General features: G+C 40.1%; 1 protein-coding gene across 1 annotated transcript; it reads right to left on the bottom strand.

The window, feature by feature from the left end:
- Window positions 1-7,620: 7,620 nt before the first annotated feature.
- Window positions 7,621-19,088, bottom strand: LOC122556733 (grpE protein homolog 2, mitochondrial-like). Its single transcript, XM_043703826.2, has 4 exons — window positions 18,947-19,088; window positions 13,950-14,145; window positions 9,473-9,554; window positions 7,621-9,188 (listed from the first exon to the last, which is right to left on the bottom strand). The coding sequence occupies exons 1-4, from the start codon at window positions 19,021-19,023 to the stop codon at window positions 8,821-8,823; spliced, it is 723 nt and encodes a 240-aa protein (XP_043559761.2). The 5' UTR covers window positions 19,024-19,088; the 3' UTR covers window positions 7,621-8,820.
- Between the last annotated feature and the right edge of the window lie 1,286 nt (window positions 19,089-20,374).

Below are 20,374 nucleotides of genomic sequence, written 5' to 3'. Positions count from 1 at the left end.
TAACCTTCAATGATCTGTACACATATATACCCAGTTTCCTCTGCTCCTGCACCTTCTTTAAGAATGTAACCTCTATTTTATATTGTCTCTGCATGTTGTTCCTAGCAAAATGCATCATCTCACACCTCTCTGCAATGAACCTCATCTGATACTTATCCATCTACACCATTAACTTGTAAATGTCCTTTTGGAGTTCTACACTGTCCTCCTCTCAGTTTACGATTCTTCCAAGTTCATGTCATCTGCAAACTTTGAAATTGTTCCCTGTCCACCAAGATCCAAATCATATATCAGGAAAAGCAAGTGTCCGAATTCTAACCCTTGTGGAGCTCCACTGTAAACTTTTATTAAGCCCAAAAAATGTGTATTGACCATTACTGTCAGCTTCCTATCACTCAACCAAATCTACTTTTCTACTAACTCCCTTATATCATAACCTCTATCTTTCCTCACAGATCTGTTGTGTGGCAGTGTCTCAAGCACCTTCTGTAAATCCAAATACACATGAAATTCATGTTGTTCATGTTCGACTGTTCCTTAAGATGCCTTAGAATGCGTGGAGTGAAATGCTGCCAGGCCCTATGTGATTTACACATGATGAGAATCTTCACATATTGGAGATGGAAGCTCACCTACAATTATCATACCTAGGAAAACAATAGAAGAACAGCAGATAGGGAATATAGAAACAAAATGCTGTTTCAAGAGGTTTTCTGCTTGGCACAAGAAGAAGAGACTACAAAATTGAAACATGCTGGAGATGGCTTTCTTTACCTCTCAAGACAAGAATGTAAATGTCTTGTGACAACACTGACTGTAGAGGAATATCAGGATATCAAGAACTTAAAAATAACAGTAATAGTTGCTACTGTCCTCAGACAAAGGACCCAACTAACCAACTGTAGTCTCAGGTTCAATCTGTATATTTGTTTATACTGTACATGATCATCCTTTAGGTTAGTAGCTGTGTGTGAGAGAGGGCAGCAAGTGAATGCTCGAAGACCATAAGCATGACTTTGCATTTCTCATTCTTCTCAGAGGTAGCAGGCATTAGAACTTCTCCTTCTTTCATTTAAGAAAACCTGGGGTTGGCTCCTTAATGCTATTGAAAAAAAATAGTTAACCACATTTTACTTGGAGAAGGGGGATTCTAAAAGAGACCTTAAACCTTTTGTTGTGACCAATCAGACTAAAGGAGAGTGTTTCATCCCTGCTCACCGAGCCATAACATAAATTGAAGAAAAGGGAAAACAAAACCTTCAGGTCAAAACAGATTTGCATGAAGGACCTCAAGCAGGGCTATTAATGCCTTTGAAAATTTAAGTCTGAAACCAAGGGTTTAAATTTGAGCAACGTAAGTATGATGAAAACTGGGAAATTAGATTAAAAGATAATTCACTGAATAAAGGCAAATATTTAAAGGAATTAACTCATAATTTTCAACAAATATATATTTGCTTTATAAAAGTATAGTGGTCTATGCCCCTCCATTACTAACTGGATATAAATGACTTTTAATGTTAAGAAGAGTTATAAACATGAGAATTTTAGAAATACGTAAATGATAACCAATAAATTAATAGAGAAAATACAATAAAAGTGAAATAGCAAATAACACAATAAGTAGATTGCAAAAGTGTTTTTTTACAGCTGTAAACAAAATAAATCAGGAGAAGTAAATGTGAATTTACAGTACTTTGTGTGTGAGTTCTGTAACTTAGGGTTAATAAGTTGAAGTGCTTTGGATTGTCACAGGGCAGTGCCTAAAAGAAGATAATGGCTTCAAGCACAGGGTCTGTAGATCTTTGATCAGCATTGTCAACCAGTCTAGGCAGCAGTGTTCCCGAGAACGAGGCTTTTGGGGAAGATGGTTACAGGCCTCTGCAGCATCTTGAATAAAAGTCTAAAGCCAAAACAAACAGATAATGAACATGTTAAACATAACCCTCAACCTCTTTACTTTTGGTTCAGTCCATTGGATTTGCTGCAGACATATGTCAAGGATCACTACCTGCAGCACACATTGCATTCGCCAGATAATGGATGCCTTGAGATTAAGTTTGAGATGGTTGTGACCAGTCAGAGGGCTGGCAGCTTTGCCTCCCTTGCTGAAATTTCTCAGGCCCATGACAGTGTAGACTGCATCCATGTGACAATCAAGGTGCCATAGTAACAGGCAGGCATTTTTCAGTCAGATTGTTTAATGAATGCTGGTAAGGACCACTGCAAGAAGATATTGCAAGTGTGTACCTAGTACCCAGGTGTTGTTATGAGCATTCATCCATCAGCAGATTCAACAACTCTGTTGTCTATGAGACAGCCTTAGTGAACAGCTCCAACAAGAGTGAATCGGAGATACCCATTCAATATCTAACTGCTGACACCAATATGGAAGCTCAACACAAATCTTGCCCCGAGAGCCATTGGCTTGTGCAATATCTGGTTCCTTTGCTTAAACCAATCTGAGGTTGGGGGAGATGCCATTCGATGTGGCCATGCAATTGTATCCTGATCTTAGTGATGCGTTGTACCCTGCAAAATTTTGCACTTTAATTTGGACTGAAGCTGGAACCTGAAGAATGCCTGAAATCTTCAAACAAAGACAGCACAAATAATTTCCCAGAAATATTAGGGAATCAAGAGTCTAGTGAGAGGGAGGAATTGAAGAAAATCGGTATTAGTGTAAAAAAGACGCTAGGGAACTTATTGGAGTTAAATGCTGACAAATCCACAGGGCCTGATAATCTACAGTAGAGTCCAAATAGAGCTGGCCTTGAAAATGTTGGATGCGCTGGTCAGCATCTTCAAAAATTCTATAGACTTTAGAGCAGATTGGAGGGTAGAAAATGTAACCCCACTATTTAAAACAAGAGAGAAAGGAATAAAAGAGAATTACAAACCAATTAATCTAACATCAATGGTAGACAAAATGCTCGAGTCTATTATAAAATGTGTGATGACAGATTACTTGAAAACCATTAATAGTTATTTAAAACATCAGCATGGGTTTATGAAAGTGAAGTCATGCTTTACCAATCTGCTGAAGTTTATGAGAATGTAAATAGTAGAATAGATAAGGGAGAACCAGTGTATGTGGTATGTTTGGATTTCAAGAAAGCTTTTGAAAAGGTCCCACATAAGAGGCTAATGGGCAAAAGTAAACCTCACAGGATTAGGGGTGACACACTGACATGGTTTATAGACTAGAAACACAGAGTACGAGTAAATGGGTATTCTTTTCCAGGTAGCAAGTAGCGACTAGTGATGTACCACAGAGAACAGTTTTTGATCCCCAACTATTCATGACAAGTATAAATGTCTAGGATGAGAGAATCCAGTTAAATATTTCCAAGTTGATGACACAAAGTTATGTGGAATTGTGAGTTGTGGGGAGGATGCAAGAAGGCTTCAACATAACCTTGACAAGTTGAGTGAGTGTATAAACACTGTGTATTGTGGATAAATTCGAAGTTATGCTTTTCTGTGTGAAAAACAGAAAGGCAGAGTATTATATAAATGGTGATATATTGGCGAATGTGAATGTATAAAGGGATCTGGCTGTCCTTGTAGACCAGTCAATGAAAATGGGCAGGCAGATGCAGCCATAAGGGAATCAAATTGTATATTTGTCTTCACTGAAAGAGAATTTTAATTCAGAAGTCCTGAACTGCTGCAATTCTTACTGTGTTTTACACAATTACACGGCCCTTGCTGACAACTGCACCTGGATTATGGCATAGCTAGATGGGTTGGAACATGGCAGAAACAAATGACAGTCATCTATTAAAGGTCACTGTTAGCCTTGCTATACACCTGTCAATTTCTCGGTGACCAATATTGCATTATCTTAAATGAGGCATGTGTTATTATTATATTGGGAATAATGAGTAAAATAAAATCCTTGATGTAGCAAAACAGTGTGAATGGAGGACCTGTATTTATTTCACCAGGGTCAATGTGGCACAGAGTACAAATTAAACAAGGGTACTTATACAATGCTAGGGCCCTAGGTAGTATTGTAGAACAGAAAGACCTACGGGTTCAGGTACATAATTCTTTGCAATTTGCATCACAGGTTCACAGGATGGTTAAGTATAGGAGTTGGGGAGTCATGTTGAGGTTGTACAGGATGTTGATGAGGCTTCTTTGGGAGTACTGTATGCAGTTCTGGTTGGCCTGCTATAGGAAGGATATTGTTAACTTGGAGAGGGTTCAGAACGGATTTACCAGGTTGTTGCTGATAATGGAAGAATTGAGTCATAAAAATTGGTTGGGACTTTTTTCACTGAAGCATAGGAGGTTGAGGAGTGACCATAGTGAGGCTCATGAAATCATGAGAGGCAGAGATAAGGAGAATAGCAAAGGTCTTTTTTCCAGGGCAGAGGAGTTCAAAACTAGCAAGCATATTTTTAAGGTGATAGGAGGAAGTTTTAAAAAGGACATGAGGAGCACACAGAGTGATTTGCGTGTGGAATGAACTGCCAGAGGAAGTGCTGGATGCAGGTACAGTTACATTTAAAAGGACATTTAGATAAATACATAATAATCGAGAGTGTGGTGCTGGAAAAGCACAGCAAGTCAGGCAGCATCCGAGGAGCAGGAGAATCAATGTTTTGGGCATAGGCTTTGCTCGAAACGCCAATCTCTTGCTCTTTGGATGCTGCCTGACTTGATGTGCTTTTCCAGCACTCATCTCCAGCATCTTCAGTCCTCACTTTCTCCTAAGTACATAATAGGGAAGACTTGGAGGGATATGGGCCAAATGCAGGTGAGTGGGAAGAGTTTACTTTGGCAACATGGTCAGCATGGAATAGTTGAACTGAAGGGTCTGTTTCCATACTAAATGACTCTGTAACAATTACCAGTCCACGTAGAATCATGCCTTCATTAAAAAAGAAATAATCAACATAGTAACAGTCGTAACGAGCACTGAGAATGAAATAATTCTCATATGCAATCAAGATTGCTCTACCTTTGATATGTCACCACCAAATGTCTTCAGCAGAGCTACAGTAGACTGCTTGTTCCTTTCCTCCAACACAAAGTTCCATTACAGACATCTTCTGAATTTCTGAGCCCATAAGCCTCTGCCACCGACAATACCACCTCCAAGGTGCAGAGGCAAACCTCTATCACCAGTGTCACAACTTAGTGTCCCTACAGTGTAGCAACAGGCCATTTGGCCCAAAAAGTCGACACCAATTCTCTGAAGAGCATCCCAACCAGACTCACTCACCTACCTTATTCTTGTAATTCCCATGACTAATACATCTAACCTACACATGCCTGGACACTACAGGGCAGTTTAGCATAGCTAACTTACCTAACGTGCGTATCTTTGGACTGTGGGAGGAAACCAGGGAACAGAGAGTATGTGTAAACTCCACACAGACAGAGAGTCACCCAAAACTGGATTTGAACACAGGTCCCTGGCACTGAGGCAGCAGTACTAACCATTGAACCACTGTGCCACCCAAAACTGTGATCTGGAGATATCTTTACAGGTCCCTTCACTGCCATCATCCCTGTCTCCATCTATCTTCTCAAGGTCCACTTGCACTTGCCAAAGAGAGAACTGGAGAGCATTTGGTACAATTGCACATGGTTTTAGCCACCAAAGTGTTACATTGAGCGGTGCTTTGCAACTTAGCAGCCATAATATGCAGACCATTGTTGTGGATTAGCCTGCGAGGTAGGATTCTATATTTTGAAGGGGGAAAACACAAATCAGAAGTTGTCCATACACAATGTTCCAAGTGACAGTTCAGAGTTTTGGAAAACCATTTAGTGTACAATGTTTGAGAGTACATGCACAAAATAGAAAGCCTGCTGAGGCATCTGGAACATTTTGAAAGTTAAATGCAAAATGTTTCACACTGTCAAAAGGTAATATTATAACATGAGCACTTAAAATTATTCACCATGGGGACTATGCTTTAAGGGAAATTAAATTTATATTACAATGCAGATGAAGCTGGTCAACTTTTTCAATGCAGAAAGCACCATATTGCAATAATCTTTATAAAATATCCCATCAGTCTGTGCTGTCATGTTTGCTACTGATTTAAATAGCTCTAGCCAATTTTTTTTATATAAAAAGGGTTTACGGTATCAATCCAACCACCTCCTCCCCTAATATTTATTGACAAGAACCCAGCTTTGATTTTGAAATACCTAGTGCTCTTCCTTTCCTAAAGGGAAATCTATTATTTTAACAACTGTAACGTTAGGCTGAGTTTCAAGACAATAGGTTGTCCATTCATTATTTGTAAGTTGTTGCCCACTTGAAGTAGTTACTATTTGCTGGTGAAAAACATTACAGGAGTTTTCTCTTCTCCATATGAGAAGATACTATCTAAAAATGTTCTGCATCATTAATACCATAGGTGGGAGAGTAAGAGGTTCAGCTTCTTGAAGATATGCAAAATAGAATCTATTAATACATAGAATTTGGCACATATTAGTTAACAGCCCTGGAAGGTACATGGGAGCACAGAGATGAAATGGGTGAGAAGGTGAAGAGACTTTTTAATGTTTATTGCACAAAGTAACTGGCAGTGGAACTTCAAAGCAGTTCTTCCCTAAAGACACTTTCCCCACACTCCAGCACAATGTTTCAGATTGCAGTGCGAAGTAAATCTGCTTAAGTAAAATGTTTATAAAGTCACATGGGTCAATCAGAAAATCAAGACAATGCTCAGGTGTCCCCAAGTTCACAGGAAGATAGTCTTTTATACCTTTTTTCTTCATGATGTACAGTTCAACCATCTGCTCCATTTTCTACAGTTCTAAAACCCAGCTGCAAATCAATTTTCTGAAATTTGTCACCAGTGCCATTATTTTTTTTTTTAAATATCATTTATGTTACTATCAATTCTCAACTAGAATTTGCTGAAGTAATAGTTTAAGATGTTGATTCTACCAAAGTGCTTTGTCATACTGCAGGAAGGATAGATCAATGGATACCTATTCTTAAACTGGTTTGTTTTTCTAACTGTACATTAAAAATAGAATTGCACACAACTATTCAGACCATCAAACCAGCACCAAACAAAGTTAGCTGTTACCTTCATAGTTCATTTCTCCCCCCCCACTATATTCAATTTACATTTGAAAGCTAACATTAGATAAGTTGATTCAGAGGAAAGGGAGGTCAGTCTATTTAGCCTGTTCCATCATTAAACAGGATCATCCACATCCGAGTGAACTCCTTTAAAGCCCTTTAAAGACTGAGAAATTTTGAAGAGTATAACAATGGACTTCAAAAATTAGTTGATCTAGCATAATTGGGCATTTACGAAGAGCCTTCCAAACTTCCTTACTGAGGCCTAAAGTTATTAATTACTTGACCATAGGTTTTGAATTACAAATTTTGTCCTTTCACAATTTCGAGATAGATTTTAAATAGAAGGGGGTGGTTTGATCAAACACATACAGCTAAAAATGGAAAGAAGAAAGTCAAAAATCAATAAATGCGGTTGTTTTCATCGAAAGCACACTACCCTGAATTAGAGACAAGTTTAAGAGCAGAATTTGTTTCATGGTACAAGAATTCCATTTGGTCACAATTTGTTAGATATTAAATAGAAGCTACATACCATTAAATAAGCACATTCTAGATTTACAAAACATATCTGCTGTTTATTTAAAAATGTGTACTTACAACACAAGGACTTTGGGCACGACATACATTTTTATTCACAACAGTAAAATACAGAAACAAATATATTACAATTTTCACTAGCATACTTGCACTACAGATTACAAAAAATAAAATCTGCACATCATGGTATGTTATAAATAGATTTACAGTTTTATACTGTAATAAATAACATACTATTTTGTTCATTGAACACAATTTCAGCATAGACTTGTACAAAATAATTTCAGAAACAAGTAATCAAAACTAGTCAGCTCAGTCTAACACTCCAAAATAAAAAAGGTAACAGAATTCTATGTACAGGGATACTTTCACCAATTCTTGATTAAACCATTGCCAGTTAAACCAAGAGGACAAAATGTCAGTTATAAAAAGGAAGCCTTGCACAATGAAATAAATTGAATTCAATCATTCAAAATATATTTCAAGCAGCAAAAAAAAAAATCCATACAGCAACATTTCCAAGCAACAACCCAATCTTAACCAGAGTTCTGGAAGACAATTACATAGGATTGTTTAATCCTTTTAAGATTTTAGTGCTCTCCAGATTTCTGCTTTTCCCCCAGCCTCATTAAGACTCAGCCTGATGGAACACTACAGTAGGATGTACAATTGTAGTGTTACTGTAAGTCTTGATATATTGTAATTGCAAATTACCCAACTGTTTGTTGATTCCAATCCTGTCCCATCAATTGACACAAGGGGATAATAGTAGTAGCCAGCAATGGGAATTCAAGACATTTCACTTTTTGAAAAAAAAAGCACTGTGGCAAATTGTGACAACTGAAAAGAATTTGTAATCTTAGCACAGACCACAAACTTTCATGGCACAACTACTGACTGGATCAGAGGCACATCCATTACAATTTCCTTTTTATTTAGTTGGATGGAGGCAACTCAGTTCTTTGGCAGTGTTAGACAAACTAGATCTCTATCTTGCCTTGAGCTTTCAGTACAATAGGCATATCATCAACAGATTTGATTGGACATGCGAAAATGCACTTGGCATCATGTTTCTGCATCACACTCACCTTCATAGTAAAATCTTAGCAGCAACTTAATGCTGTTTATGCTATAGCTAACCATCATAATGAAAAGGATATTTTTCATAAATTAATTCTAAGATCATACACTATGTTGTGACAGTCAGAAGATGCAATCTACTGTGCCTTAAAATGTGGCTGGGCCTCAATGGCCAAGCCAACTTGTGCAGTCCTTAGAATCCTGCCATGAAGTTTATACCCTTCTTTTACTATTTTTACCACAGTACCAGGTAATGCATCCACAGATGGAACACGTGACACAATTTCATGTTCAGCTGAGTTATATTCAAGGCCAATGGAATTCATCTTCTCCAATCCATGCTTGGAAAATATTTTGCACAGCTTCTCATCAATCAAGCGCACACCTTCATAGAAGTTCTTTAAAGGTGAACTGGAGTTAGCAAGGTCCTCCTCACTTATGCTCAGAGTCGTCTTCTCTAGGAGATCAGCCACTGTTAGGACATCTTTACAAAAACTATGAATGCCTAGGAGAGAGAAAAAAAAAGTTTTTCATTAAAACCCCACATTTAAAGTATCATTTCATCATTGCCTTCCCTAAAGTTGCTCCATTGAACTTTTATTGATAAATTCCAAATCTTGATCAGTTCTAATTTCCAAGTAATTTGTCACTAACCCAAAAAGCCATGCATCAAGTCCACTGCAGATGCACAAATCATTTAGTTAGAGACACATATCAATGGCTAAAATATTAGCCAGAAAGATAAATCTTGAAACTTAGTAAGTACCAGTGCAATTCATATATACTCACCATATAATCTGGCATCTTCAACGCATTTTCTGATTCTTCTATTGTCATTTTCAACACGGGCTACAATTCTCCGATATTTCTCCTATAAATAATCAAACAAGAGTCAAAATAGACACTTGAAAGAATTTTGAAAAATGAAGATCTCTATACAGCCTCATAAAAGCATAAAACATTAACATAATTAACTAGAATAAGTCAATCACAGTAATCTACACTAATTGTTTCACCAAACATCCTTTAAAACACTGCTACAGTGTTAAAGAGAAGTTGTATGTATGCAAATGTTATCCACATGATCCCAGTGTAATATTGCATTGCAGCTCAAGAGCCCAATGGATAAAATTTATTGAACCATCAAGTGACAGCAGAATACAGAACCAAACAGATGAACTTCAATCCTTTGCCTGTACTGATCAATCAGTAGTGGTCAACAGGTCATACATGGTATTTGTATCCTAGGTTAAGGAGGGAAAAGCTTGCCAGAATACCTACTCCAAGTTCAGCAGTTTGCTGGTGATTATTAAGTACAGTGCTGGATCATAACTTCCACCAGTAACAAGCCATGCTGTCAAATTTGTAGGTTCATCTGATATAGGAGCAGAATTACATTTGGCAGAGTCTACTCTGCTATTCCATCATGGCTGATATGCTCCTCACCCCCCTTTTCCTGCTTTTGCCCCATAACCCACTACCAATTAAAAATCTGGCTAACTTTCTTAAATTTACTCCATCCCAGCATCCACCACACTTTGGGCTCGTGAATTTCACAGACTTGCAACCCACTGGAGAAGTTGTTTCTGCTCAACTGTGTTTTAAGTTTGCTATCCCTTATCCAGAGGCTATGACTTCTCATCCTAGAATGCTCCACAAGAGTAAGCATTTGCACCACATCTATTTTAACCATACTTTTTAATCATCTTGAATACTTCAATTTGATCCTCCCTCATTTTTCCATGTTCCAGAGAGTTTTGACTAAACTGTTCAATATCTTTTCATACGACAGACCCCGCAACTCTGGAATCGATCAAATGATCATCTGAACTGCCTCCAATGCCATACATCTTTCCTCAAAGAAGGGGACTAAAACCACACTACTCCAGACGCGGTCTCACCAATGTCTTGTATAGTTACAATAATACTTCCTTAGCTATTCTATTCCTTTAGCTATAAAAATCAACATTCCATTCGCTCTTTATTATTATCTGATATACCCGAATGCTAGTTTGTGTCTCATGAATCAGGACACCCAGCTCTGAGGCAGAGCACCCAATTATCCATTTTGCTGGTCTTCAAAGAACTTCAGCAAATTAGTTAAACTCTATTTGTCCTTCATCTTACACTGACTGATGGATAGCATTTTGACTTACCAAATGTCCCGATATTGCTTCCTTGATAACTGATTATAACATTGACATCTGTTGTTGGGACAAACTAACTGGTCTAATTTCCCTCATTGCCTCCCTCCCTTTTTGAATAAGGACATTACCATTTTTTTCCAATCCACTAGAACTTTTTCCATGCCCAAGGAATCTTGGACTATTGTAAACAATGGATCCACTATCTCCACCACCATTTCCTTTAATAGCACAGCATGTAGGCCACAAGGTGCAGGGAATTTGTCTGCCCTCAATCCTAATAGTTTGAGTGTACATTTTCTCCCGTTGATGTTGTTTCTATTGCCTGATTTGCCCATTCCAATATTGTCCTCCATTGTGTAAACTGAGGGAAAGTGTTGATTTAGCTTCTCTGCCATTTCAGTGTTTTCTGCTGTCAACTCTCCAACTTCATCATCCAAAGGACCAACATTCCAGGCCCAGGCATGGTAAATGATCATTTGGAAGAAATACTGAGGGTGGAGAGCATCTGAGAATGCATGGGAAAACATGACTGCATACAAACAATTGATTGAAAGTGTACACAATTATAAACTAGTTTATAGCATGAGCAATTGACAATTTCATGCTGCAGTATATGTGCTACTCATTCAAAAAAGGTGAACTTAAAATTATTTAGTAGCTTAGAAGATTGCAACCAATTCCCAGTTTGCCACCATTTTTCACATGAAGTTGGTTTGCTTTGCTTAGAATCAAGAGCTTGTTCTCAACAAACTCCTGACAACACACCTTCAACTTCAAGGATCAGAGCCCCTGCTACTCCATTTCAGAACGCTCATCCACCTTGATGCTGCAAGTCACCTGCAATGAGCATTCGGATGGTCCGGTGCAGAATCCAAACTTCCGATGTCCCACACAGGCCTGAAATTTGGCTTCAGGAATACAATTATTAGAATTCAATGTTATAATCCAGCACAAAATAATTAATAACACTTGCTCACACTAGTGTTAAAAACATCTACATTTCCATAATTGGGAGTCAGGTTACACTTAAGTGATTTTAGAATTTAATTCCTCAAGTTAATTTTGATGTCCAGGTCAAAATTTCATTGTTGCAACTGTATACAGTATAGGTGCATCAAAATCTATGGCAGTAACGAAAAGGCATAGTTTTACGCTACTTATTGGCAAGACAATATTTTATATAGCCAATTAGGCTACTTTCTCATCTGGTCAAAAAGGATTAAGATGTTTAATTTAAAAAAAGACTTTTTGACTTGACTAAAGCCAAACAAAAAAATGCTTGAAACACATTATCTTTGGGCTTTTGATTAATCAACTGTACAGAATGTTACAATTAGTCCATCACCTTGACTGCAACATGTCTGATTAAATCAAATGCTACACAAAGGGGTAGCCTCAGGATGTGGTTTCTTTTGTTATCCAACCAACTCCTCCCTCACCAATGTTGCAAATTTCAAGCTCAAAGCATGAAAACAGCAATTCAGAGCAGAGGTTTTGACCAGCTTTCCAATGCACTGCTTACTTCAGTTGGGTTGATCTTGGAGGAGATAGTTCACATTACACCCACATGAGAAATAAACAACTAATCTAGTTAGAGAACGGAAAGGACCGTAGAACAATTTTCTGGCATTGTTGGAAGAAAATTTTCTATTAAAAAGTAAATATTTTGCAAAATTCAGCTATTACACACCTCTGCAGCAGGTGGGACTGAAAACTAAGCTTCCTGCCTCTAGAGGTAGGGGCATAACTACTACACCACAACAGCCCCTTCTTGGCAACAAGGTCTATTTTCTAACCAGCCTCTTCAGATGTCACTAGAATTCTCCAGAGCAGGTAGGAATTGAACCTATGCCTCCTGGTTACACAAAATTTATAAAGCCTACGCATCATTTGCATAGTGGTAGAATTGCTAAGTTGCTGGGACATGCTCAAAATGTAGGTGTTCATCTCATTTTAGAACTGCATAGGATCTTAGTTGCTGTGACCAGTACATCTGTCCAAGCACTTAAATGCTCAATAAAAAGCAACAGGTGCTAGTGAACCACAATGTGTAGTAGCACCAGTGCAGAGCAAAGTTAATTCTCAGTACATTGAGATTTTGTTGAGTTCTGAAGCATTACATTTGACTCAATACTAAATGAGTTTTTTCCTCTGTACAGATGCTACCAGACCGGCTGAGTTTCTCAAACTTACTTCAGATCTCCAGCATCCTTTGCTTTCATTGGAGATCTTCTTCCTCACAGTACTTCAATTTCATTAGACAGCTTATTCCTCTCTCAGGCTCAAAATTCCATTTCCAGCACCAACATTATTTATAACTTTACCTACTCTTCAAGCAATTATGTCTATACAAGCAATAGTCTATTGTATCCATTTTATCATGTTTGATATAATCTAGGATTTTGCAGTCAGCAGCTAAGTGGCTACTTTTACTACTGATCTTAAAAGCGGATTCAATGTCACCTAAAGGGGATCTATGGCATTCAGCAGTGATTATATTTCAGGCCAAGAATCCAGTTGCTTTGAACAGTACTCAGAGAGCAAACCAAAAAAGTATAATAAAAATACTTACCATGTTCTAGTCTTCATAATTTTTCACAAAGCAAAATAGAAGATGGGATATACACAAAAGATTGAAATAGAAACTGAGTCAAATATGACGTTTTATATAAAAAAAGCTAAACAAAGTTCATGCCAAATCAAGTGATTTCTCGGTATAAGAATTCCAAAGTCAAACCCTAGTAGCAGGCAATCACTGACAGCAACTTATGGATGTGTTGAACTCCACTTGTGTATGGACCAGAGTTTGCTGTATGTTCTTCCAAACACAGTCTTTGTAGGTATTACAGCTATGAAATCTCAGCTGTTACACACATTTGTTATTCTAAAGTCAATCTAAACTTAAAAGGCACACTTTGGTGTGCAAGACATTGAGATGCACTGATGAAACACTAAGCAAATAACTGCTCCCAGAAAGATTACTGCTGAGCCCTGCATTTTCCACCAGGTGAGCAACTTTAAGTACTACTGTGTGCACATAAGGTGACAAACATGGTAGCAAATAGAGGCTTGGCTGCAGATTCTACTTTGGTCACAATCATTGTTCAAATAAGACTTGCCTGCAGGGCCTGATGTTCTTTAACTAACTCGTTCATTTTAAGTTGCAGCTTTTTTTGACTAGCACATGGACTAGCAGAAGTCTTGTGTTGCATTGCATTTTCAGCACCACACTTGAGTGTGTTGGCAGAGTCCAGTTGATCTTGATTTTCTTCAGTCTTTTGTTGGATAGTACCACCACAAAGAGTCAAGAAACTCCTAGAATGGAAACATATTATTCCACTTAACCAGTTTGGAAATAATATCCACATATTATATGCCTTTTTGGTCTGTATCAGATACCTGCCACATTTGACCAGTTTTGGTATATCTGGGGGTTCGTTGCTCAAGTCTGTATTTTGTTCATTACAGTAGTGTTGAATGGATCAGTATTTTGATCGAAGTGCAATCAAAGTTTAAAAACATTTACTTGACTTCAATATCACCAAGTGTAATATTTTGAAGCAGTAATTGGTGAACAGTTGGACTACACAATACCAGATTTCTTGTCAGCCTCAAAGAGAAGGTTTGTGTGGTCAACCTCAAAACAGCAAGTTAGGAAGGGAAAAATTGGCCAATACTCCACGAGTAAACTTGCAGATGGAGATTAGGCCAATACTCTTACTTCACACATCCTCTACCCAGAAAAGACAATACACTATCTCTTCTACATCTAATATGCTAATGGTTCTTATTTTTAAGAAAAAAGAAAATGCTTTTCAAAAGAATGCACAACAGTCAATGAATCAAAGCAGCCCACTTGTCTGTCAAGTATTTTGCATCCCCAGCAAGATGCAACTTAAGATTTAAGTTCACAAGAGTTCCCCCAATCCTCCAACTTGGAGCAACCAGACAATCCATTGCTGGCAAGGACAGCAACTTTGAATTGTTTTTCCAAAAATCATGCTACAACACGCAGAGTCAGTAGAGTTTAAATGCCTGATCTAAAGGACAATAAGCAAATACTCAATGGGCTTCAAACAAGCTGAGCCGAAAAGAAACTTCATTGAAACGGAATGCCAGACGTTTTCCCTGACTGGACAAGAATTTTAAAACTCTCAAATATCATACTTCAAAGATTCAGATAACTAATGGTTCCTTAGTGACAAAAACTGCAGATGCTGGAATCCAAAATAGACAAACAGGAGGCTAGAAGAACACAGCAAACCAGACAGCATCAGGTGGTGAAGAAGTTAACATTTCAGATCAATAGCTAATACTTCCTATTTCCTTTAATTAAAAAGAATTCCATCAGTTCTAAAGTTACACGCAGAGAAAGAGAGGAACATGTTATAACAGCTGGATGAAACAAATTAGGTAAAATATTTAAGTACCAAACAGGCAGAGCACTTTCAAAATCTGAAGTATGAATTACATTTTCCATAAAGTTGAAAACAAAAGCTTAGAAAGCCACAATACTTTAATTTCTCACCACTCATACAAAACCAGGTGAGAAAGTGCATAAGATATGAGCAAGAAGGGATGTGTAGAGTCAGAGATGTACAGTATGGAAACAGACCCTTCAGGCCAACCCGTCCATGCCAACCAGATATCCCAAACCAATCTAGTCCCACCTGCCAGCGCCCAGCCCATATCCCTCCAAACCCTTCCTATTCATATACCCATCCAAATGACTCTTAAAATGTTGCAATTGTACCAGCCTCTACCACATCCTCTGGCAGCTCATTCCATACACATACCACCCTGTGTGAAGAGGTTGCCACTTAGGTCTCTTATATATCTTTCCCCTCTTACCCTAAACCTATGCCCTCCCTAACCCAAGGGAAAAGACTGTCTATTTATCCTATTGATGCCCCTCAATTTTGTAAACCACTATAAGGTCAACCCTCAGTCTCCGACGTTCCAGGGAAGACAGCCCCAGCCTATTCAGCCTCTCCCTGTAGCTCAGATCCTCCAAAAGCTCAGCTGGCATGATTTTGACCAGGTAAGAACCTGCAGTAGACAATGAGGTGCTGGAGGCAAGGGTAGTAGGTTAACAAGATGAAAAAGCATTCATTATGTGAAGGCAGTTAACAAGGTGAAGAACATTCAATAACTCCAGATGGCTTAATCTTTACTGTTGATGTTCACTGATTGTGACAGCCACCCAATCAATATAGATGTTGCCTTATTTGGATGCTGCTCCCTGTAAGTGACTATAGAATTCATTAAGCATCGGCTGTTTGAGGAAAGATCGAGAACTCTCATCTCTGTGCACACAGGTGATCGCACTCTCCCCCCCCCTCCAGGGCCCAGAATAAAGATGAAGGACATTTAGACACACTGTGTCTGAGTGTCTGCTTCGACAGATACAGAGATAAGGAAACTATGACACAGGCCTTGGTGCAAGGGAAAGAAATGCATTGCTTTTGAAAAAACATTGAGCCATCTTTATCCATCGGTTCACCTTAGAAGCTTTTTTCAGTGTTAATGAGCTTTTTTCTATATACAGAAAAGCACAGCACCAATTTTGAGAAATGTTGATAATTCTGTTATAACAGTTGCATCTTCAAAATAAGAATTAGAGTCATAGACTTGTTTTAGTCTTTAATAAAAGAGCAGATGTGGATAAACTTAAAGGGCAATCTTATATTAATTTTGCATTTGAAGTAGTTATGATTTCCCAATTGAATTCAATACACTGAATCTTATTCAACACCTCAAATATAATAAATGCTTAGAATTTCTATATGGGTTCCACTAATTTCCTAGGCCATTAAAAACTTCTGTTTGCATTAGTCTTGCAGAATCCACAATCAATCACTTGCTAATATTAGATTGGATTTTTTGTTTGCGGTGGAGAGGTAAGCATATGAGATAGGCAACACACACAGTCAGACATTGATTTATAAATCAAATCCTAAAATAAAACTACTCAGGACCTAAAAAAAGTGAAAGATACTCAAAAGAAAAATTACAAAATAAAACCTTAAGGCAGAACTAAATGGGGCAGCACAGTGGCTAGGACTGCTGCCTCACAGCACCAGGGACCCACATCTGATTTCAGCCTCAGGCAACTGTCTGTATGGAGTTTGCACATTCTCCCAGAGTCTGCGTGAGATTCATCCTGGTGCTCCAGTTTCCTCCCACAATCCAAAAATGTGCAGGTCAGGCGAATTAGTCAGGGGTAAATTTAGGATAATGGGGAATGTGTGTGAGTGAGATACTCTTCAAAAGAATCGTGTGGACGTGTTGGGCCGAAGAGCCGGTTTCCACACTGTAGGGATTTTAAGATGAAATATTCAATAAATTTCAAAACTAAAATGCAGTTAAAAAACAATTAAGCAGAATGTTGATAACTTCATGGTCTCTGTATTTGCCAGTTACAAATTTTAAAGTAATTAACAGTACGTGCAAAAGAGTACATACACTATGTCGACCTCACTGTAATACTACACTAGGTACCTTATAAGGCATTAAAAGAGACTAAAAATTTGCGTTGTAACTTAACTAGCACTCAGGAGACCTTTAGTCTACTGTGCCAAATTCACATCTTGGCAACCCTACTATCAGATAAAACATTTACCTCATGAAAATAAATATATTGACAGCATTGCAAGTTTGCTTAGGTGAATAAGTCAGTCGCGGAAAAGGAACATTCCATGCTATTACGTGAAGTAAAATTAAGTAATTTTAATAGGAGATGGAAATGTGTTGCTGGAAAAGCGCAGCAGGTCAGGCAGCATCGAGGGAACAGGAGAATCGACGTTTCGGGCTAATGCCTGTTCCCTAGATGCTGCCTGACCTGCTGCGCTTTTCCAGCAACACATTTCCATCTCTGATCTCCAGCATCTGCAGACCTCACTTTCTCCTCAATAATTTTAATAGGAGTCAGGCTTGGGGGCGGAAACAGCAGCGAGAGAGATTTCTTCTCCCAAGTGCACCTGCAAGTCAACTTGGTGGGACACTGAAGTCACTACATTTCAAATTGAAGCGTTTCGGAACATTCACAAAGCCTTACAAGATCCTGTTGTTTCAAAATTAATAAGCCTAAACCCTTTCCCCGAGAACAAAAGTCTCCTCCAGCACCCCCCGATAAAAAAAACCCCACATTAACACCCATCCAGTGCGCTTTCACATTAAGCGGCAACAGAAGTGATTACGGGAACTCCCAAGGGAAGCATCTGCGAATCGGGTCGCTCTAACAGAATTTCGACTGTGACACAAGTTTTTCGTCTAATTTTTCCATTCTCCACTTGAGAGATCTCTCTTCTAAAAGAAAAGTTTGGGCTTGGTGTGCATGTGTTTAATTTTGAATAAACAAAAGGAAACTTTTGAACTTGGTCAAACTTTCGGAGCACGTTTTGCATTGCCGAAAATTATTCAGGGTGAACTGTAAAATATGCCGTAACTAGCCAATAAAACAAAAAAAAGGGATAGGCAATTCTCAGACTGGATTTCGTGGAAATAGTTTGATTTGCTACTTTCGAGCTCGCATGATGTTTCCGGCTGGAGGAGGAAACTGAAGCGCCTACGTGAGGAGCAGCACGACTGCAGAAAGCAGCTTCCCCACCCGTCAAACAGCCAGCCAGCCCTTCAGGTCAGCGACATTTCCCAGGAATAACGAGGATTGCCGCACTCCGCATCCCGGCCAGGGACTTCACAGTCTCATACTCTGCCGCTAATCTCCGACCCCAGACCCCAGTGTTGACCCGATTCTGCCACAGACCCATCCCGTGCCCCTTGGAAAAGGGACATTGGAATTGCAGCCTCCCCTCCCTCTACCTGGAACATAACGGAGGCAAGCGGTTTTCCGAGTGAAAGCAAAGACAAGTGCTCTCAGGGTCGTCTCCAGAGCCGCTGTCTCCGGCCCAGGGAAGTACCGGGCCTCGGGAGGACATTGACCCACGAGCTGAGGGTATGTTTCCCTATACCCTCCTCCCCCGGGCTCAGCAATCGGAGTGGTGATGGCGCCGGGTCCGGGATAACTGCCCGTTTGAGTGGGGTCGGGGTTCTCAATACCCGGGACCCGTGCCTAGGGTTCATCTACCGGATGTGAGTGTTGGTAACGGTGACTCACCTGCTACTGCCCCGTAATGCCCAAAACACCGCTCCGTTAGCGCTCTGTCTCAGAGTACACCTGTACATAGCCGCCATCTTCGACGTGTAACGACCCGCCGGCTGCCCGTTTTAATAACCGAAAAGGCCCCACCTCCCCGGCAAAGCCCCGCCCACAGACCCGAGCCGCCGCCACGCTGACAAGGCCCCGCCCACAGACACGAGCCACGACACCCAGACGAGGCCCCGCCCACAGACCCGAGCCGCCGCCACGCTGACAAGACCCCGCCCACAGACCCGAGCCGCCGCCACGCAGACAAGACCCCGCCCACAGACACGAGCCACGACACCCAGGCAAGGCCCCGCCCACAGACCCGAGCCGCCGCCACGCAGACAAGGCCCCGCCCACAGACACGAGCCACGGCACCCAGACAAGGCCCCGCCCACAGACCCGAGCCGCCGCCACGCAGAAAAGACCCCGCCCACAGACACGAGCCACGGCACCCAGACATGGCCCCTCCACCAAAAACCATCGCCTCTCCCGACCCTCCAGAGCAAAGCCACCTCCAGAGTTCCGGGCGGGCCCAGACAAGGCCCCACCCACCAACCCGAACCTACGGCCCACAGACCAGGCCCCAAAAGACCCACGCCTCCGGTCCCGATGAAGCCCCGCCTACAGCTCCGGGCCACCGCCACTCCGGAACAACCCCATCCCACTTCCTCGCTTCGCATTTTTGCTGAACATTTCCAGCATTAAAATTCAAACCTTTTGTCCACAGGAGCCAGGGGAAGTAGAGGGTATCATAGTTAAGGTCATTGTATTGTACAGTATGGAAGCAGATTCGTCCATGCCAACCAGATAGCCTAAAAACTAGGTAAAAACAATGACTGCAGATGCTGGATTAGTGGTACCACTAAGCCTAAAAACTAACCTAATTTAGTCCCATTTGCCAGCACTTGGCTGATATCCCTCTAAACCTTTCCTATTCACATACCCATCCAGATGCTTTTTAAATAACTCAGCGTCCACATTTCCCCTGGCAGCTTCATTCCGTACATGCGCCACCCTTTGTGTGAAAAAAATGCCTTTTATGTTATTCCCCTCACCTTAAACAGAGATCTAGTTTTGGACTCCCCTTCCCCCGGGAAAAAGGCCTTGTCTATTCACTCTATCCATGCCCCTCATGATTTTATAAACTTATATAAACTCATCCCTCAGCCTCCAATGCTCCAGGGAAAATAAAGCCCCAGCCTATTCAGCCTTTCCCTCCAATCCTAGCAACACCCTTGTAAATCTTTTTTGAACCCTTGTCAGTTTAACAACATCTTTCCTATAGCAGGGAGACGAGACTGAATGCAGTATTCTAAAAATGGCTTCACCAACTTCCTGTATGGTTGCAACATAATACTGACCAATGGAGGCAAATGTGCTAAATGCCTTCTTCACCAT

Source organism: Chiloscyllium plagiosum, unplaced genomic scaffold (genome assembly GCF_037043375.1).
Source record: "Chiloscyllium plagiosum isolate Xiang-an unplaced genomic scaffold, Cpla_swu_hap1 HiC_scaffold_16, whole genome shotgun sequence".
Lineage (NCBI taxonomy): Eukaryota > Metazoa > Chordata > Chondrichthyes > Orectolobiformes > Hemiscylliidae > Chiloscyllium > Chiloscyllium plagiosum.
This window is presented reverse-complemented; position numbering and strand designations above follow the sequence as displayed.

What these genes read in the sequence shown, in the direction of transcription:
- LOC122556733 (XM_043703826.2), bottom strand. Translation starts at nt 19,023, where the DNA reads ATGGCGGCTATGTACAGGTGTACTCTGAGACAGAGCGCTAACGGAGCG. An exon ending in GCATTACGGGGCAGTAGCAG is followed by an intron (nt 14,146 to 18,946) that starts GTGAGTCACCGT and finishes TTTCCATTCTAG; the next exon opens with GAGTTTCTTGACTCTTTGTG. An exon ending in TGAAGATGCCAGATTATATG is followed by an intron (nt 9,189 to 9,472) that starts GTGAGTATATAT and finishes TCTCTCTCCTAG; the next exon opens with GCATTCATAGTTTTTGTAAA.